Source organism: Spermophilus citellus (assembly GCF_964194105.1).
Source record: "Spermophilus citellus genome assembly, chromosome: 9".
NCBI lineage: Eukaryota > Metazoa > Chordata > Mammalia > Rodentia > Sciuridae > Spermophilus > Spermophilus citellus.
This window is the reverse complement of record NC_138191.1, coordinates 4,445,380-4,462,416: the sequence shown is the minus strand read 5'-3', so window position 1 is coordinate 4,462,416 and position 17,037 is coordinate 4,445,380. Positions and strand designations below refer to the sequence as shown.

At 48.6% G+C, this 17,037-nt stretch overlaps 2 protein-coding genes across 2 annotated transcripts in view; both read right to left on the bottom strand.

Moving 5' to 3' along the window:
* The window catches only part of LOC308655677 (uncharacterized protein), a gene marked incomplete at both ends in the record, with an annotated part of 357,743 nt that overhangs the window by 277,107 nt on the left and 63,599 nt on the right, over positions 1-17,037 (bottom strand). The gene's annotated exons all lie outside the window — the stretch shown is intronic.
* IVL (involucrin) lies at positions 2,681-4,312 on the bottom strand (the record flags this gene model as incomplete). The annotated part of the gene is made up of 2 exons (XM_081308116.1): positions 2,681-2,980; positions 3,062-4,312. The coding sequence occupies 2 exons, from the start codon at positions 4,310-4,312 to the stop codon at positions 2,681-2,683; spliced, it is 1,551 nt and encodes a 516-aa protein (XP_081164242.1).

The following is a 17,037-nucleotide window of genomic DNA, read 5'->3' as shown; positions in this document are numbered from 1 at the left end:
AGCCTCAGGAGATGACTAGGTACATTGTGACATGCCATGGGTGGGTATGGATATAGCAAAAGGACCTTAGGTAAGAACTGAGGAATTCTGAACAGACTACGAAATTTAGTTAATTATAATAAAAAAACACCCTAATTTTGTTTTATCAATTGTAACAAATGAATTCTACTAATGTCAGATTTTAACAATAGGAAAAACTGGTTGGGTAGTATATGGAAACTATCTCAACTATTCCCTCAACTTTTCTATAAATTCAAAATTGTTCTAAAAAGTAGAGTGTATTATGGCATGTGAGGACACAGTGAACCCTGGACTCCCTGAGTCTGGCTTATTTCACTTAACATGATGTTCTCCAGTTCCATTCATTTACCAGCAAGTAACACAATTCCATTCTTCTTTAGGGCTGAGTAAACTCCATTGTGCTTATGTACCACATTTTCTTCATCCATTCATCTGTTGACAGACACCTTGGGCTGGTTTCTTAACTTGACTGTTGTGAATTGGGCTGCTGTAAACCTTTGTATGCATGTATCAATGTAGTATGCTGGTCTTAGTTTGGTGGATAAATATAAAGGAGTGAAACAGCTGGGTGGCCTGGTGGTTCCATTACCAGACTTTTGAGGAACCTCCATCTTGATTTTGGATCTCACAAAAATAGAAGGGAGATCAGGAGGGTAGAGGAGGGGATCCAGGGGGAGGGAGGAGGAAAGGGGAAAAGGAGGTACCAGAGAATAAAAAAGAAAAAAAAATCATGCTATGTGCAGGTAGAATATATCACAATGAATCCCACTTTTGTGTGTAATTGTAATGTATCAATTAAAAAAATAAAAGGGAAATCAGTAGAGTAGAGGAGGGGGATCCTGGGGAGGGAACAGGGAAGGAGAGTCATGGTGCTGGGGAATGAAACTGATCAAATCAGGCCGTGTGCCTAGACAATATGTCATAATGAGTCCTGCCACTGTGTATCATTATAACACACCTATGAAACACTAAAGTCAAATTTCAAAAAAAGCAGTTTCTATTACAATAACAGCAATCACTTACGACTTCAGAGGAAATCTGTCCGTGTTGCACATGTGGGGCACTTCTGATTACTTCTTTCTGCGACCCCGATCTTCCCACCCAGTCCTATCCAAGTTCACTCTTAGAACTCGAGTCTGCTTTGTCGTGATCTAAGGGACAATAACCACTGCCAGTGGGCTGACCTAAGGGGCAATGTGGGTCAGCAGGAATTTTAGGAACCCCTTGGGATGGGTAGACGGCGGGGTGTGTGGATACAGAGAGCAAGACAGACCAGCTTGAAGGCTGTTGCAGCAGCTCAGAGGTGGGAAGAAACCTCAGCCTGATGTCATTAACCAGATGACAGGGCTCCTAAGGAGGAGACATGGTGAGCTTTGCTTGGGGTTGGGTTGGGAGTGAGGAATTCTACGTACCTTTCAGATCCACGGAGTTTGAGTGCCTATGGACACTTCCGTGGGGAAACCCCTGATACACCCTTTGCCTGCGGTAAAATAGCTCTGAACAACCTGCTGAGACGATATGGCTAAATAGTTAAGGCAAGTCATCGGAGGGGCTAGGGGCAGGGCTCGTCTCAGGAAGGAGAGAGCCCCAGGTCCTCATGTGACTGACGGCAGTCAAGGCTCAGAAGTGTCAGGAGCCAGGGTGCAGGAGGAAGCTAACGGCTGCCACAACTTCTGATCTCTATTTCTCCTGCCCACTCAGGATTTTTGGTTTCTCCTGTTCCTGCTGTCCAACCTTTACTTCCCTTAAGGACAATGTCACTTTTCTTCAGAGACCAGTCCAGGGAAGTCTCCTCTCCTCACCTTACAATTAACCAAGTAGGCAGTCCAATAGACTCTTAGAAATTATGAGGATGTCCTATAGTGAAAACACAAGAAGCGAAGCTTTGGGCTATTTCCAGGGAAGAAATCAGAATCCAGACGGAGCTCCAAATCTGCCTGGCATCTTCCCAGTCCCCTCCCTTAGGTGAGGCATCAAACCAAGTTGGAAAATGTAGGGCTGAGCTCTGCCCTGGGTTAGGCCTGGGGTCTCTATGGGTAGTGAAAGACAATATTGGACTGGGATAAGTCGATCCCCCCACCACCAAAATAAATTTATCTTCTCCTCCTGAAGGGCAAGTATAGCTTTTAGGTGCACATGTGATGTTGTTTTTGTTTTCCTCTGAGTTTTGAGTCTTTTTCAGAAACTGTGGCACACAGTGGGTGGTTTCAGAGTAAAATAAAATTTTAAAAAAGGAGTCAAGATATTTGCTCTCCTTTGAGAATTGGACAAGGGAGGGTCAGTCGCAGCCATTGACCCATTCACAGGTTTTTATGTGGTGAGGGACAGAGGAGGAAAAGCCAGAGAAATCGAGGACCTCAGGATTTATTACGTATTATTGTGTACACTCACAGATTCAGTCATGGTACTGGGGTGAGTTTAGAGTTAATGTAATAGTGACAGTCCTTCAGGCAGAGGCTCAGGTTGCCCAGGATTAGGCCTGGGCTCCTGGAGATGGGTGCTGGGTATAACTTCCTCTCTCCCAGCCCCTAAAGAGACAGGCAGAGGGCCAGGCAGGCAGGTCCACAATGAGTGGGCCCCCAGGGGACCAGAAGAAAGTGAGTCTGAGTTCTCTTCCCTGTGCAGGAGGGTCTGTGTGCCTCCGGGACACTGGAGGTACCTACTTAAGTTTGGTCACGTCAACACCTGCTCCTGCTGCTGTTTCCCTACAGGGTGCGAGAAGTTCTCCCTTCAGTGCCTGGACTGGCTGGATCTCTTGGACCTGGGCAGGGCCTGGGACAAACCCGGGCTGCTCCAGATGCTCCTCCTGTGGCTCCAGGCACTCCAGTTCCTGATCCTGTCTCAGATGCTCCTTAAGCTGCTGCTCCCTTTGTGTTTCCTCTTGCTCCAGAATTTTTGCTCCTTGGGGTTCTTCATGCTGTGGCTGGCCCTGCTGCTGCTGCTGTCCCACATGCAGTTCCTGCTCCTGTGGGTGGCCCTGCTGCTGCTGTTGCTGCTGCTGCTGCTGCTGTCCCACATGCAGCTCCTGCTCCTGTGGGTGGCCCTGCTGCTGCTGCTGTCCTAGATGCAGCTCCTGATCCTGTGGGTGGCCCTGCTGCTGCTGCTGCTGTCCCACATGCAGCTCCTGCTCCTGTGGTCCCTGCTGCTGCTGCTGTCCCACATGCAGCTCCTGCTCCTGTGGCTCCTGTGGTTTCTGCTGTCCCACATGCAGCTCCTGCTCCTGTGGTCCCTGATGCTGCAGCTGTCCCAGATGCAGTTCCTGATCCTGTGGCTCCTCCTTCTGTTGCTTTCCCAAATGCAGCTCCTGCTCCTGTGGCTTCTGATGCTTCTGCTGTCCCAGATTCAGCTCCTGCTCCTGTGGCTCCTCCTTCTGCTTCTTGCCCAGATGCAGCTCCTGCTCCTGTGGCTCCTCCTTCTGCTTCTTGCCCAGATGCAGCTCCTGCTCCTGTGGCTCCTCCTTCTGCTTCTTGCCCAGATGCAGCTCCTGCTCCTGTGGCTCCTGTGGTTTCAGCTGTCCCAGATGCAGCTCCTGTTCCTGTGGCTTCAGATGCTGCTGCTTTCCCAGATGCAGCTCCTGCTCCTGTGGTCCCTGATGTCGCTGCTGCTGTCCAAGATGCAGCTCCTGCTCCTGTGGCTCCTCCTGCTGTTTTCCCAAATGCAGCTCCTGTTCCTGTGGCTTCTGATGCTTCTGCTGTCCCACATGCAGCTCCTGCTCCTGTGGTCCCTGCTGCTGCTGCTGCTGCTGTCCCAGATGTGGTTCCTGCTCCTGTGGCTCCTCCTTCTGCTGCTGTCCCAGATGTGGCTCCTGCTCCTGTGGCTCCTCCTTCTGCTGCTGTACCAGATGTGGCTCCTGCTCCTGTGGCTCCTGACGCTTCTGCTGTCCCAGGTGCAGCCCCCGTGGCTCCTGCTGGTGTGGTTTTCCCAGATGCAGCTCCTTCACCTGGGGCTGCTCCTGCTGCTGCTGTCCCAGGTGCACTTCCTGCTGCTGAGGTGCTTGGTGCTCCTGCTGCTGCAGGCCCAGATGCAGTTCCTGCCCCTGGGGCTCTCTTTGCTGCTGCAGCTGCTCACACTCTTGCTCAGGCAGCCCCTTCGCGAGAGCTGTGTGTTCCTCCTTATGCTTGGAAGGGCCCTCCCCCGGGGACTCAGAGGGCACCTTCTGGCACGGAGTAGGCAGGGATGTTGGCTGCTTCATTTGCTCCTGCTCCGTATGGGCTGAAGGAGAAGCAGTTTGGGGGACTTCCTCAGGGAAGGTAGCAGGGACCATCACTTGCCGTGTGTATTGCTGGGACATCTTGGAAGCTACTGTAGGTCAACCTGAAAAACAGAGTGTCAGAGGGATAGGCTGAAGGCCAAGGAAGTAGAGATGTCCAGCAGAGCTTGGCTTCTCAGCCCCCCTTCTCTTGGGCGGGGCACTCTCCCATCTCCTTTAAACTGTCCTTCCCAGAAGCAGCAGAGTTAAGTGCGGGGATTGGGAAGGGCAGGGAAAGGCTATCCTTGGGGCTCCTGATTCCCAGGCAAGAGCCAACAGAGAAATATGTCTCCAGAGCTGTTATGCAAGTGTGGGCTGGCTGCCATTTAACTTATTCATTTTGTCTAGTCTTGTCTGTGCCCATATCTCTAGCCTCAGCTGATTAAGGGGTGAGAGATGAATTCTGGGATTATATCACATCAAGAGGAAAGATGCTAGAGGAGAAATATCTTCTAGAGATGACCGCCGAGACCTGGAACATCAACAGCTTGTGCTGGAGTGGAACCGAGAAGTCACGGCATCAGCTTTAGACTGGGGTCACCAAGGTATTCTGGGCAAACCTCTCCCTCTGAAATGCTGTAAGTCATGGAGCACCTCTGAACAGGAGATTTCCTCTCTGTCAAATTAGCGGTTGGCCTGTTCAACTCCAGATCTCATTTCTTTCCTGGCCATCTGAACTTTATCTATAGCCCCAGTGCTTAGGGTCGGACACGAGGGCAACTGGAAGGTCACCGAGACTTGGAACTTATTAATCAAGTCTTGTTCTTCTAAGTTAGGTGGTCTTCCCCTTTTCTGTCTGGGTTTCTCCGAATTTAAATTTCTCCCTATTCTGAAGTTCCCCCTTTGTGCAGCACGCTAAAAATCATAAGCATCCCCCAGAACGCCCTTCCCCTATAAGGAAGGTGAAATCATGGTCAGTCTAAGCCAAAGAGCTGTAGAAGAGAAATGGACTTTGACTCCCTCTGCCTAACTTATCTTTTACACAAATAAATCCCCAGATGTTTTCCCAAGAAAAGGTGAGACATGTGAGAATTGATATCCACTCTGGGTTTCTAAATCCTGGCCCATTTCCTTCCTCACAGTGACTCGGGACCCCTAGAATAAAATGTAGTCCAGCTGAGTCCAGCCCCACCCACCTGGACTGGCCTCTCCCAGCCGTGTCCCCACCCTCGTCCCATCGGCTGACACTCACCAGGCTCCCAGCAGGGACTGAGGCAGAGGCTTCTAATGGAGTGGCGAGCTGCACGGGGACCAGCGCACCCTTTATACCAGGCCCTCCTGCCGCCTACCCAGCGTGGAGGTGGCGGACTGGTTTCACCACTCCGGTCAGTCAACCTCCTCCAGCCCCTACTCTGACTCACCCTGAGCATCTGAAGCAGCAAACCCCTTGGGGCCCCTTTTTCTGAGTGCCTCTCTGGCCAGAGAGTTCTCAGGGTTCAGCTACTCCTGTGATGACCATCTGACCTGGGGACAGGGGAGGTGAGAAGGGTGAGGAAGGTGTCCTCTTGGTTTTTGACTTTCACCAAACTTCTCCTCTGCCTATCGATTTCTCCACCTGTAGAATGAGTTCATCCTGATTATTGGAGTGAGGGGTGCGTTTCCCAGGGTAGGGGATGTTTTGTGTCTGGGATATCCAGATTGGGGTCTGGGGTGGAAGAGTCACTTCAGATAAAGGGATAGGATGGTGGGGGCATTTCCCTGGGCTAGGAGACCATCCTGTCTCATAATGTCTCTATAATTACCTCCTGTGGGGAAATCAACTCTGTCTTCAGGAGGGTCTGGCTTGAGGCCAGGGAGAGGCCAGTAGAAGTCTTCCACACCTCTTCCTGCTGAACCCCAGAACTGCCAGCCTTGGTACCCAAGGCTGCTGTGCTCATAAACACTCCAGAGCCTGGACCGCTCTAGGCAAGGAAATAGGATTAAGTAGAAACAAGGTCCAGATGGTGAAAACACAAACACTTTCTCTAGTTAACTCTGGAACTGCAGGACAGTGTGAAGGGCAGAGCCTAATCACGTATGGCCTTCTCTAAACCTTTCTCTAAAAACAGCTTCAGAAACCTTGTAGCGAGGGGGTTGAGCACGGCCCTCTGTAATGCTGATGGGGACCCGGGACATTTAGGATAAAATTCGAATTCACTGCCTTGATCAAAAGCCCCCAGGAACCTGAATTCTGCCGTTTTCTGGTTCTCACCTCAGGTCGACCTCTCCATGACAGGTTTACTGCCCCCTTTGCTGGGTGGCTCAGTCCCTAGGACAGGACAGCAGCCCTCAGCCTGGGGCTAGGCACCGGCCCTCCCTCTGCCCATGTGTTTCTCCCGGGGCTTTGGTTATCACGTGCCTTTGAGCTTCAGTGTAAGTGCTGGACTCTGCCTGAGAATTTTCTCTGACTTCCCTGGTTCACTTCATTTCACTAATAAAAATCTAGAGTTATTTTGTTTACATTTGTTCACTGGGTTATTAGGTATCTCTTCTTTTTTTAGTATTTATTTTTTTTAAGTTGGACACAACACCTTTATTTTATTTGTTTTTATGTGGTGCTGAAGATCGAACCCGGGGCCTCACCCATGCTAGGCAAGCGCTCTACTGCTGAGCCACAACCCCAGCCCATTATGTATCTTTTCAATTAGAAAATTAGGCATCGGAGGGCAGAGGTAGACCTGGTATGTTTCGAGTATGTCCCTAGAAGCTATCAAAATCACCACTTCAGCCAAGTGCTCTATCAAAATCAGTTAAAGGAATGGCTGAATAGTGCATCTCACTGCCTGGAGGTACGGCTACCTAACATTTTAGTTTTAAAACAGCTTTGTGTTTGTGTTTTTGAGTAGAAACAAAACCAAATTGTACTTGTCCTTCATGGTTAGTTAACAGCTTTTTAGGTGAAACTTCATTTACTTAAACTTCCCTTTTTATAATCTAATAAATAAAGAAATGTCAGAATAATGGGAAGAGAATCCTCATGAGTGGGGCTGACTTTGAGCACCTCCCTCCTAGCCCCGAGCAGTCATATCTGCAGTGCTGATTGTCCATGTTCCTGGGGCTCAGTCTGGAAAGACAAATGGAAGACTCACGGGGTCCTCTGTCCTCCGAACGCTCCCTTTTCCTCGTGCCCCTCTATTCCCCGAGTCTGCTGGGGTCTCACCCCATCTCTCCCATAGAACCTCTGCTGGGCTATTTCTGGGGCAGGGAAAGTGGCCTCCACCTCACTTGAGAACTAACCGAGCCCCTTCCCGTGGGCACCGATGCCCTTGCTCTCTGCAGCTGACCTCACCTGGGAGGAATCTTCTGCTCCCCAGCTCAGGACAGTCAGCGACAGCGCGGCAGACCTTGCTCAAAGAAGTCACACCAGTCTTATGAGTTTCCAGAGGCTCGGTATCTTCCAGATCTGCCTCCCTCCCTCTGATTCACAGCATAATAAGAGCTTTGAGAAGATAGTGTGCGTGCGCCTTGACCACTGGGCTAGCTGGATGTGGGAAGTAGGGCAGGGGATGGAGCTGAAGGAAGGGGGGTGTTGGGGAGGGCACGAGACAGCCTGGGATGGGGGGCCGGAGAAGCCCCGGTCGAGGACTCAGAGGCCCCGTAGGCTGCCCCATTTAGGAGTGGGGATGCGTGGATCTGGGGCAGGCCTCCTCGGTGCCTGTGTGAATGACCTCATAGGCCTCACGATGAGTCCAGGTAACTGTCCAGCCCCCGCCCGGTGTCGTGAGGGTGAGCTCATATTCCAACCCACGGAGGCCTGGACCCAGCTCTGCCCCAGCCCAAGTAGGTCATGGCTCTTTCTCTCCCAGAGCCAGAAACTGGGGAAGCCGATCTGAACTGTGGGTTAACTTTTGGGTGAAGAAGAGATTGGTTAGAGCCAGCCGCGGCCCTGTTGGGAGAGATGTTGGGGCTAGCTCTCAGCACGTACGGGATGATGATAAATGGCCCTGGGAAGGGAGCTGGGCCAGGAGATCTCATGTTCTCATCTTGGGTAGCCACATTGTCTGTTTCCCTGTGTGGCGATGCCCCCACTCTGAGGTCACTTAACCTTCCCTCCCTCCCGGGCTTCCTCCTGTCCGGGGCCCTGTCTCCTGCGTCCTCCGTCACCTCTGCCTTCCCACACTGCTCACACACGGCTTTCCTGCCTCTGCTGCCTTCTGAGCCTGACCTTGGCTCTTTACTGTTCTTTTTGGGTCATTTGCTGCCCAGGAGAGAGTAAGCAAGGGGGAGGGTGGGACCAGGAATCTGTCCAGAGAGTCAATGCTCTCTGAGCTTCCGGGCGGACCTGTCCAAACTGAGCTGCTGCTTCTCTTCCCTCTTCCTCTGACCGCCCCGCCTTGGCCTGTTGAATTGTGGTTCTCACTTTCCATCTCCACTGGCCCAGATTTCTCTTGGGTCCAGGAGCTGTGGAAGGACAGTTAAAGTTTTGCCCTTGATGGCAGCAAGAAGACCAAAGACAGGCACAGCTCTTTGTGGGGGAGAAGAGGGTCTTCTCGGTAGGCTGTCCTCCAGGTGAAAGGAGTGTCCTCCCCCTTGGTCACATTGTTGGAGAAACCACATTGTTTGTGGCTGATTTTCTGTACAGCACAATGGCTGAGATGGAAGAGGTGGAAGAGAATACACAGGAACTGCCTCACACTGCTGTGTGTCTGGGAGCTCCTCCATCTCCCTCTCTGATTATCGTTCATGATGACTCATGTCTGGGGATGCAGTGCTGTGGTGGTGTGCTTGCCCAGCATGGACGAAACACTGGGTCTACAACAAAATAAATAAATAAAATGACGGAAAATTGTTTTAATTCAAAATAGGTAAATGCATAGCAATAGAGAGCAGGTTGGTGGTTACCAGGACCAGGGAGGGTAAAAGGGACAGTCACTGCATCGTGAGAGTACTGTGGAGGTCGAGTTGGTGATGGTACAAGATGCGAATGTACTAGACGCCACTGAGTTATTCACTTTAAAATAGTTAATTTTATGGTAAGTGGATTTTGCCTCCATTTTTAAAAAGACTGCATGCTGGTCTAAAAACTAACCCCAAGATGAAGCTGTGGACATGGCTGACGTGTTCATTCAGCCAGCGCTCATTGAGTGCCTGTTGCGTGCAAGGCGCTGGAGTTAGTGGTGGATATAAATCACGGTCCCTACCTCCAAGTGGTTTTGAGTGGAGCAGCTTCTTACGACAGCCTAGTCCCCTCCACTGGGGTTCATCCGTCATATGACAGACAGGTGTCAAACTCTGGAGGGAGGATGTGAGTCTCCTTCCCAGGTTCTCGAGCACCTGATGGCTGAATGGGTTCTCTCCGTGACTTTAAGACATCCTCCATTCCTGTGAGTCAATTATTTACTCCAGCTAGAGTTTTCTGGAGGAAGCACCAGTTCTCTGCAGCTCTCATCAGCAAAGAATACCATTGGAATGACCCTCATTGGTCCTGGGCATGGAGAGCTCCACTTCCTGGATCATTCTGGCATTTAAATTTATTTCAGCATAATACAGTTTGGAAGAGTGTTACTATTCAGTGATAGGCCCCTGGCATTGAAGTCAGACAGGCCTGAGTTTGAATCCCACCAGCACATTTTACTACCTGGACTCTTCAGCTCTGTGATCCTGAATTTCTTTGCAAAGAGGGGCACATAAATGCTTCCTTAGAGTTCTGTGACTTGGGGACAGTCATGCATGTGCTTAGCATATAGGTCGTACTCAGGAAACTGACTTTTTCATTGTTGAGAATCTTGGCAAATGTTTGCAATGTTTAAAATGCCCGAAGATAGAGTTTTAAAGATGCAAGATCTTCAGAGATCATCAACTTTAACTTTCTCATCTGCCACTGAAAAATGTGAGTCTTCACAGTCACACAGTGTGTGGGAGCAGAGTGGGGTAGAAGCCAGGTCACCAGACTTCCCATTTGTTCCTCCCTTTAGTCTGCCTGCTGCTGGGCGTCAGGTGATGATTCAGCTCAGCGTGAGAGCCTCTGTCACCTGTGTCACTCTGTGTTCTATCGAGGCCCCATGTGGACAGGTTGGGCTCCCACATGGGGGACCTGGAGGAATTAAAATGGCTTTGCATCCCTAGAGCATGAAGGGACATGGAGGGGTCTGGGGGGAGGCATGTGGGCAGAGGAGTGGCAGAAGTTTGAGATAAAATTAGACATGTAAAATGAATCCAGTTGGGAGTGCACAGCCAGTCTCCACATCTGAGTCACAGGCGGACCAAAGGGTTCTGCCAGGCACGTGGAATGGGGGTAACCATTTGCCGGGGTTTGTGCAAGGACAGGAAGGCAGGAGCGAGGGGCACGGTAGGATGGAGGACAGACAGAAAGAATGGCAGGGCCTTTGGGTATGGGACACCCAAGGGACAAGGGTGAGGACACTTCAGAAGGAGACAAGGCAGCTAAGGGACCAAGTTCAGCCACACACTTCCCCCAGAAGTGTCCGTGTGTCAGAGGAGCAAATGGAAGCAGGGGTACCCGGGACTCGGCCCAGGTCCGGGATCATCACCCCTCCCCAGCCCTCCCCTGCTAATCAGGGTGATCCTGCATCACTGCCCCCCCCGGGGGGGGCAGTGTAAAGTGCTCCTGGCTGCAGAGGCCGCTGAGGTGCAGGCACACGTGTGTGGTGAGGAGGTCTGGGCACCGTGTTTGGTCCTGGAGGAGACAATTTTACCAACATGGGTCAGTTTCTGGCATTTCCCTGCCTGGCGTGGGTCCTGGAGTGTCCCCGTGAACCAGCACAGCATGGCTCTTCCTATGACCTCTCTGTATTTGTGGACTGTTTGTCACGGAGCTGTCTGACTGCTCCCGTCATCCGGATGAGTTGGTCTGATGCAGGACGGAAAACAGTGCCCATCCTTTCCTCCCCCTCTCACACACTTCCCGTCCAACCAGGCTACCATGATGACACAGCACACACAAGTCTTGGGGCCCCTGACGGGCCGTGTGCTGGGGAGGTCCCAGGCGATCCTTCCAATCGGACAGGGAGCTGGAAACCCTGACCCTAAGAAGTTCCACACTTAGAAGGGACTGTGCTTCTGCTCTTCTAGAACTCTCCATCTAATGAAGAGACAGGTACAGAAACAGAGAGGGTACAGTTCAATGGCATGCCAAGTGAGCACTCTACAGGACCCTGCATGGATGTAGGTGTGCAGAGAAGCAGGGCAAAGAACCATCTCCTTAGAGGGGTGTATGCAAAGGAAAGCGACCTTCCAAGCCTGCGGTGACCAGACACCTGGCCACCCACTCCTCCCTTACTCTCTGATTTACTTTTTACACACTACAGAGGAGGAGCCGGGGCTCGGGGTAGCACCATTGCCAGCCAGGGGACCCACAACTAGCAAGATCAAGCTTGGGCCTCTGCTCCCAGGCCCCCCTGTCCACCACTGAGACAGAGAGGTCTTTGGAGCATGTCAGATACGGGAGTCCTGGTGCGTCTCGGGAGGAGTCCAGGGCTGTCATCCAGAAAGACAGGAGAGCTTCAAGCCCGCAGACAGGCAGGCTAGAAACCGCTGGAGCAGCTAAAAGCTATTTTCCTGCCGTTCAGGTTTTACTAGAAAGCCTGCTTGGGGTGGGGTGGGCAGGAAGGGGAGAGAGAGGCTGGAGTGCTCTGGGGGGAGAAGCTTCCTCTCACAGGCAAGTGCTGGCTCGCCCAGCTCCGGCCTCTCCCTCCCTCTCCCCCACACTCTCTCCTACAGTACAGGAGCCTCAGGCCTGGTGGCCCCAGAACCACTTCTCCACCCGCCTAGGACCCAGGCTGGGGGACGCTGGTGCGGGAGGGGCTGCACGGTCACTGAGTTCAACTCTGGGTCTACAAAGAACGGCAGAGTCTGAAAGGTGACCCTGGCCCAGGCCGCAGGTCTCTTGCCTGGGCCTTCACTTACCTCCATGCCCTGGTGCACTCCATTCTCTGCCGTAAATGCATTTCCACCTCCTGCCCTCTTGAAGTCCCCCACCCACCCCAGAGCTGTTTATTGAGGACTTCCAGGGCATCCGCTCAGGTCCTAGGGACACAACATGGAACCAAACAGGCAGATCCCCTTTAGCTGAGGCTTTATTCCAGGATGGGAGCTGGACCCTAAGAAAGATACACACACACCTGAAACACAAAGCAGGTTAAATGTTAAGAAATCCTATGTAGAAAAATGCGGCAGGAAAGAGTTTCATAAAGGGCTAACAAAAGATGTCATTAACTTTATTTAAAATTTCTATTGGCACACTGTAATTATGCACAATAGTGGGATTCATCATGACGTATTTGTACATGCGTATAACAATTCCATCAATCTCCTCCCCCAGTACCTTCCCCTTCCCTCCTCTCCTCTGGATCTGCTGGCCCCACTCAACAGATCTCTCTTCTATCATTATTAATGTTATTTAATTAGCACATTATAATTGTCTATGAGCAATATTCATCGTGGTCTACCTGTACGTGGACATAGTGTGACTTGGTGGATTTCATTCCCCAGAACTTCCACGGCCCTCCCCTCCTCCTCCCTCTCCGGCCCTTTTCCTACTCGATTATAATCATCTCCCTTCTATTTTCAGGGGTCTTCTCCCCACCCCTTTTATTTTTATTCCTTTTCTCTTCTTTCTCTCACTCTAGTTTTCATATATGGGAGAAAACATTCAACATTAGCATGATGCTCTCCAGTCCCATCCAGGAGATGTCATTTATTTTTAAGGGGGTAGTCATGAAAGTCCTCACGGCAAGCCCCTTAAGAGAACAAGGCAATCAGCAAGAGGATAGATGGCAGAAGAGGTAGCATCAGGGCCGACGTCCCTGAGGCAAGAATGTTCTGGAACGGGGAAGGAGGCGGGTGCTGCTGGGGATGGTTGAATGAGCTGGGATTGCAGGAGTGGGTGGAGGTGGGCAGTGCAGAGAAATCATGTGACAGCTTTGGTTTTTGCAGTGAATGAGGTGAGAAGCCACAGAACTTTGAATCATCGGACTTAGTTCTGGAAGGGTCTTTTTGGCGGGAGTAGAAGCAAGCAAAATGGTGAGAGGCAACTGCAGTCATGTAGTGATGGCTCGGAATGAGCACGGTCACCATGGAGGTGGGGAGAAGCTTTCAGAGTGTAGATGAGTTCTGACAACAGAACCAGGAAGATTTCCTAACAGACAGGCACAAGGTATAAGTGGGCAGCAAACAATGACTCAAACGTTTTTATCCCGAATGGTCGTAAGGAGGGAGTCACCAATTAACCGTTGCAGGGAGGACCCTGGAGGGGCTGGTGTGGTGGGGAAGGGCAGCAGTGAGTTCTGGGACAGGAGAAGTCTAAGACGCCTGTTAGACATCCAAGTAGTGTCGTCAGGGAGGCAGAGGTAAGGATCCTGAATTCAGAAAGAGGTGCGTGGTGTAGATACATATCCGGAACTCATCAGCAAGTGCGTGGTGCTTTAGTCATGAGCTAGGATGAAACCTTCAAGGGTGAGAAGGGAAGAGGTGCAGAGTATCCCCTGAATCACTCCAATATGAAGAAATCGGGAGATGTGAAGGAACAAGTAGGAGAACTAAGAAAAATGAGAGAGAACAGAGAACAGGCAGTGAATTGAGAGGAACAGCAGAATCATGGGGCGTCCTGGAAGAAAAGTGGAGATATTGCTGAGGAGGAAGAATGAGCAATTAGAGCACCTGCTGTCGAGATCGAATCTATAGAAGCCAAATTTATAGAACAGGCTAGAACAGAGGGAACTGGAGCTAGGAGTGAGATAAATGAGGAGACGCTGATCATAGTACAAAATTTCATTTATAGGATGAATGAGTTGTGGTTATCTAAGATATGATATGGGTGGTGATGGATGTGTTGATTAATTTGAATGTTGTAATTGTTGCACAATGTACATATATATCTCAAATGATTGCATTGCATATCTTTGGACATATACAATCGGAATTTGCTAATTAAGTATTTCAAAAGAAAGGATAAGAACTGGGAATGCCCATTGGATTGGACCAACATGGAGGCCATTGGCGATCTTGGCAAAGGCACCTAAGGCAGCGGTGAGGACCAAGCCAGATTGGAGTGGATTCAAGAGTGACAGTGAAGAGAGGGCTTGGGGACAGCAAGGACAAAGCACATTCTTATTTGTTGTCTGATCCTGGAGAACTCTTCTGCAAATGTCCCCATGACTTATTTCTTCATGTTATTCAGCTCTCTATCCAAATGTCACTCCCCTGAGAGGGCTTCCCTAGTCACCCTACCTAAAACTGACCAACCGCACTCCACGATATTGTAACACTCATTGCTATTTGCATGTATGTCATTTGCTGTGTCCTTGCTTCACCAGAATATAACTTCATGGGGGTGGGGCTCTTGACTCTATTAGTCTCCTCGCTTCTCGGATGCCTAGAACCACGCTTAACATGCAGGTTCAGTGTCACCTTCTTCATTACTCACTGAAGAAATGAGTCCATTCCTGTTCAAAAGATGCAAGTGTATTTTCCCCTAAATGATCTTAGCTTCTTTTTCTCCCCACATTCTTATCAGTGCATTATAGTTGTACATAATGATGCACACAATAGGACAATGTCATTTGGCCAACATCATTCCCCAGTATTCCCTTTCCCCATCCCTCTTCCTCACTCAGTCCCTTTCCTGTATTCTGCAGATCTCCCTCCTTCGATTTTTATGAGATTGCCCACCTTTCTATATTCCAGTGAACACCTCTTTCTTTAATTAAAAAAATCAATCTTTTAACTGATTTAAATCTGAGTCTCAGCCTTTAATTTAGTCCATTCACATTATTGCTATTACACACGGTGATGGCTTTATTCTTTAATCTTATTTTGTGCATTCTGTTCATTGTTTGCCTCTTCTGTTGTCTATGCGACTGATCAAGGTTGTACTTCAAGTGATTCTATTTCTGTTTTCATGATTATTTTAAAATTTAACAAGCCTCCCGATCAGTAATCTTGCAGGTTAAACAATACCCTTTGCTTTTCTTTCAAAAAAAAATAAGGACCGTAGGATGTTTATCTCTAAGCATCCTTCTCTTCTTTGACATGCTATTACTTCTAGTACTTCAGTTGTACTTCTAATACCTTTATTAGTGTTTTTGTCACTATTGTTTAATTTTGTCACTATTGTTTCATAGGCTTCAGATGTGTTTATATACTTGTCAACATTTTTATTCTCCATTGCCTCTTTTTAAAACAGTTTTTCCACTTCCTGATTCATTTATTTGCAAATTTGAGCCATTTAAAGACCAATTAATTTTTTATTATTAGGTTAATTTGTTATATATGGCAGCAGAATGCATTACAATTCATATTATACATATAGAGCACAATTTTTTATATCTCTGGTTGTACACAACATAGAGTCACACCATTCGTATCCTCATGCAGGTACTTAGGGTAATGATGTCCATCTCATTCCACCATCTTCCCTCCTCCCCTGACCCCTCCTGCCTTTGCTCTATCTAGAGTTCGTCTGTTCCTCCCATGCTCCCTGCCAACCCCATTATGAATCAGCCTCCTTATATCAAAGGAAACATTCAGCATTTGTTTTTTGGGTTTGACTAACTTCACTTAGCATTGTCTTCTCTAACTCTATCCATTTGCCATGCAAATGCCATGATTTTATTCTCTTTTATTGCTGAGTAATATTGTGTATATATGCCACATTTTCTTTATCCATTCATCTACTGAAGGGCATCTAGGTTGGTTCCACAGTTTAGTTACTGTGAATTGTGCTGCTATAAACATTGATATGGCTGTATCCCTATACTATGCTGTTTTTAAGTCCTTTATTTATTTTAATTAGGTATATATGACAACAGAATGCATTTTGATTCATTGTACACAATTAAAGCACAAATTGTCATGTCTGAAAAAAATACATTAAATGGGATCAATACTGCATCAGATACTACAGAGGAAAACAGTAGTGAACTTGAGGACATAGTGATAGAAATCATCCCTGTAAAATACGGAGCGGGGGAGACAAAAGACTTTAGAGGAATAAAACATCAGTGAGTGTGGGAGAATTTCAGACAGTCTTAAATAAGAACAATTAAAGTCCCTGAGAGATGGGGTAGATGGGAAGTTACTGAAATTTTTCCAATGGAGACTTTCTAACTGCACAAATTCAAACATATTAATAACCCAAGCACAAGAAACATGAAAAAAATTATACCAAGGCAAATGATGATAAAATTGCTTCAAACAATGGATAAAATCATTAAAATAGCTATAGCAAAATATACGCATGGCACAAGGAATGTCGTGTTACAGAGGCAAAGAAGCGAGCACAAAACCTTGTGAGAGCAAATTTCTCACCAGGAATAGCACAAGCAGGAAACAGTGGAGTGGCATCCTTAACACACTGAAAGGAAACAAGGAGATAAACAACCAGAAAACCACGGGTGACACTCTTCTGCATCCAGCAAAATGTACTTTAAAATGAAGGTAAGAATAAAGATTTTTTTCCCAGACATTTAAAAGTTGAAGTAATTTAATACTAAGTGACTCTGAACTATATAAAATATTGAAGGAAGTCTTTTAGGACAAAAGAGAACTTCAAAATATACGAAGCCAACAACTGTTAGAATCGCAAGTAGAATTCACCATTATGTTTAGAGATCTCGGTGCTACTCACTTAACACTTGATAAGTGACCGGAAAATACATACAGATAGAGAAGGCTTGAATTAGATTGTCAGACAAATTGGCACGTTCCACTAATGGCATTTGTGGAACGTGCCACCCAACAACAATGGCAGGCGCTCTGAGGTACACAGGGAGCTTCCACCGAGGTACAGTCTAACCTGAGACATAAAACAAGTCTTGATTAACTTAAGA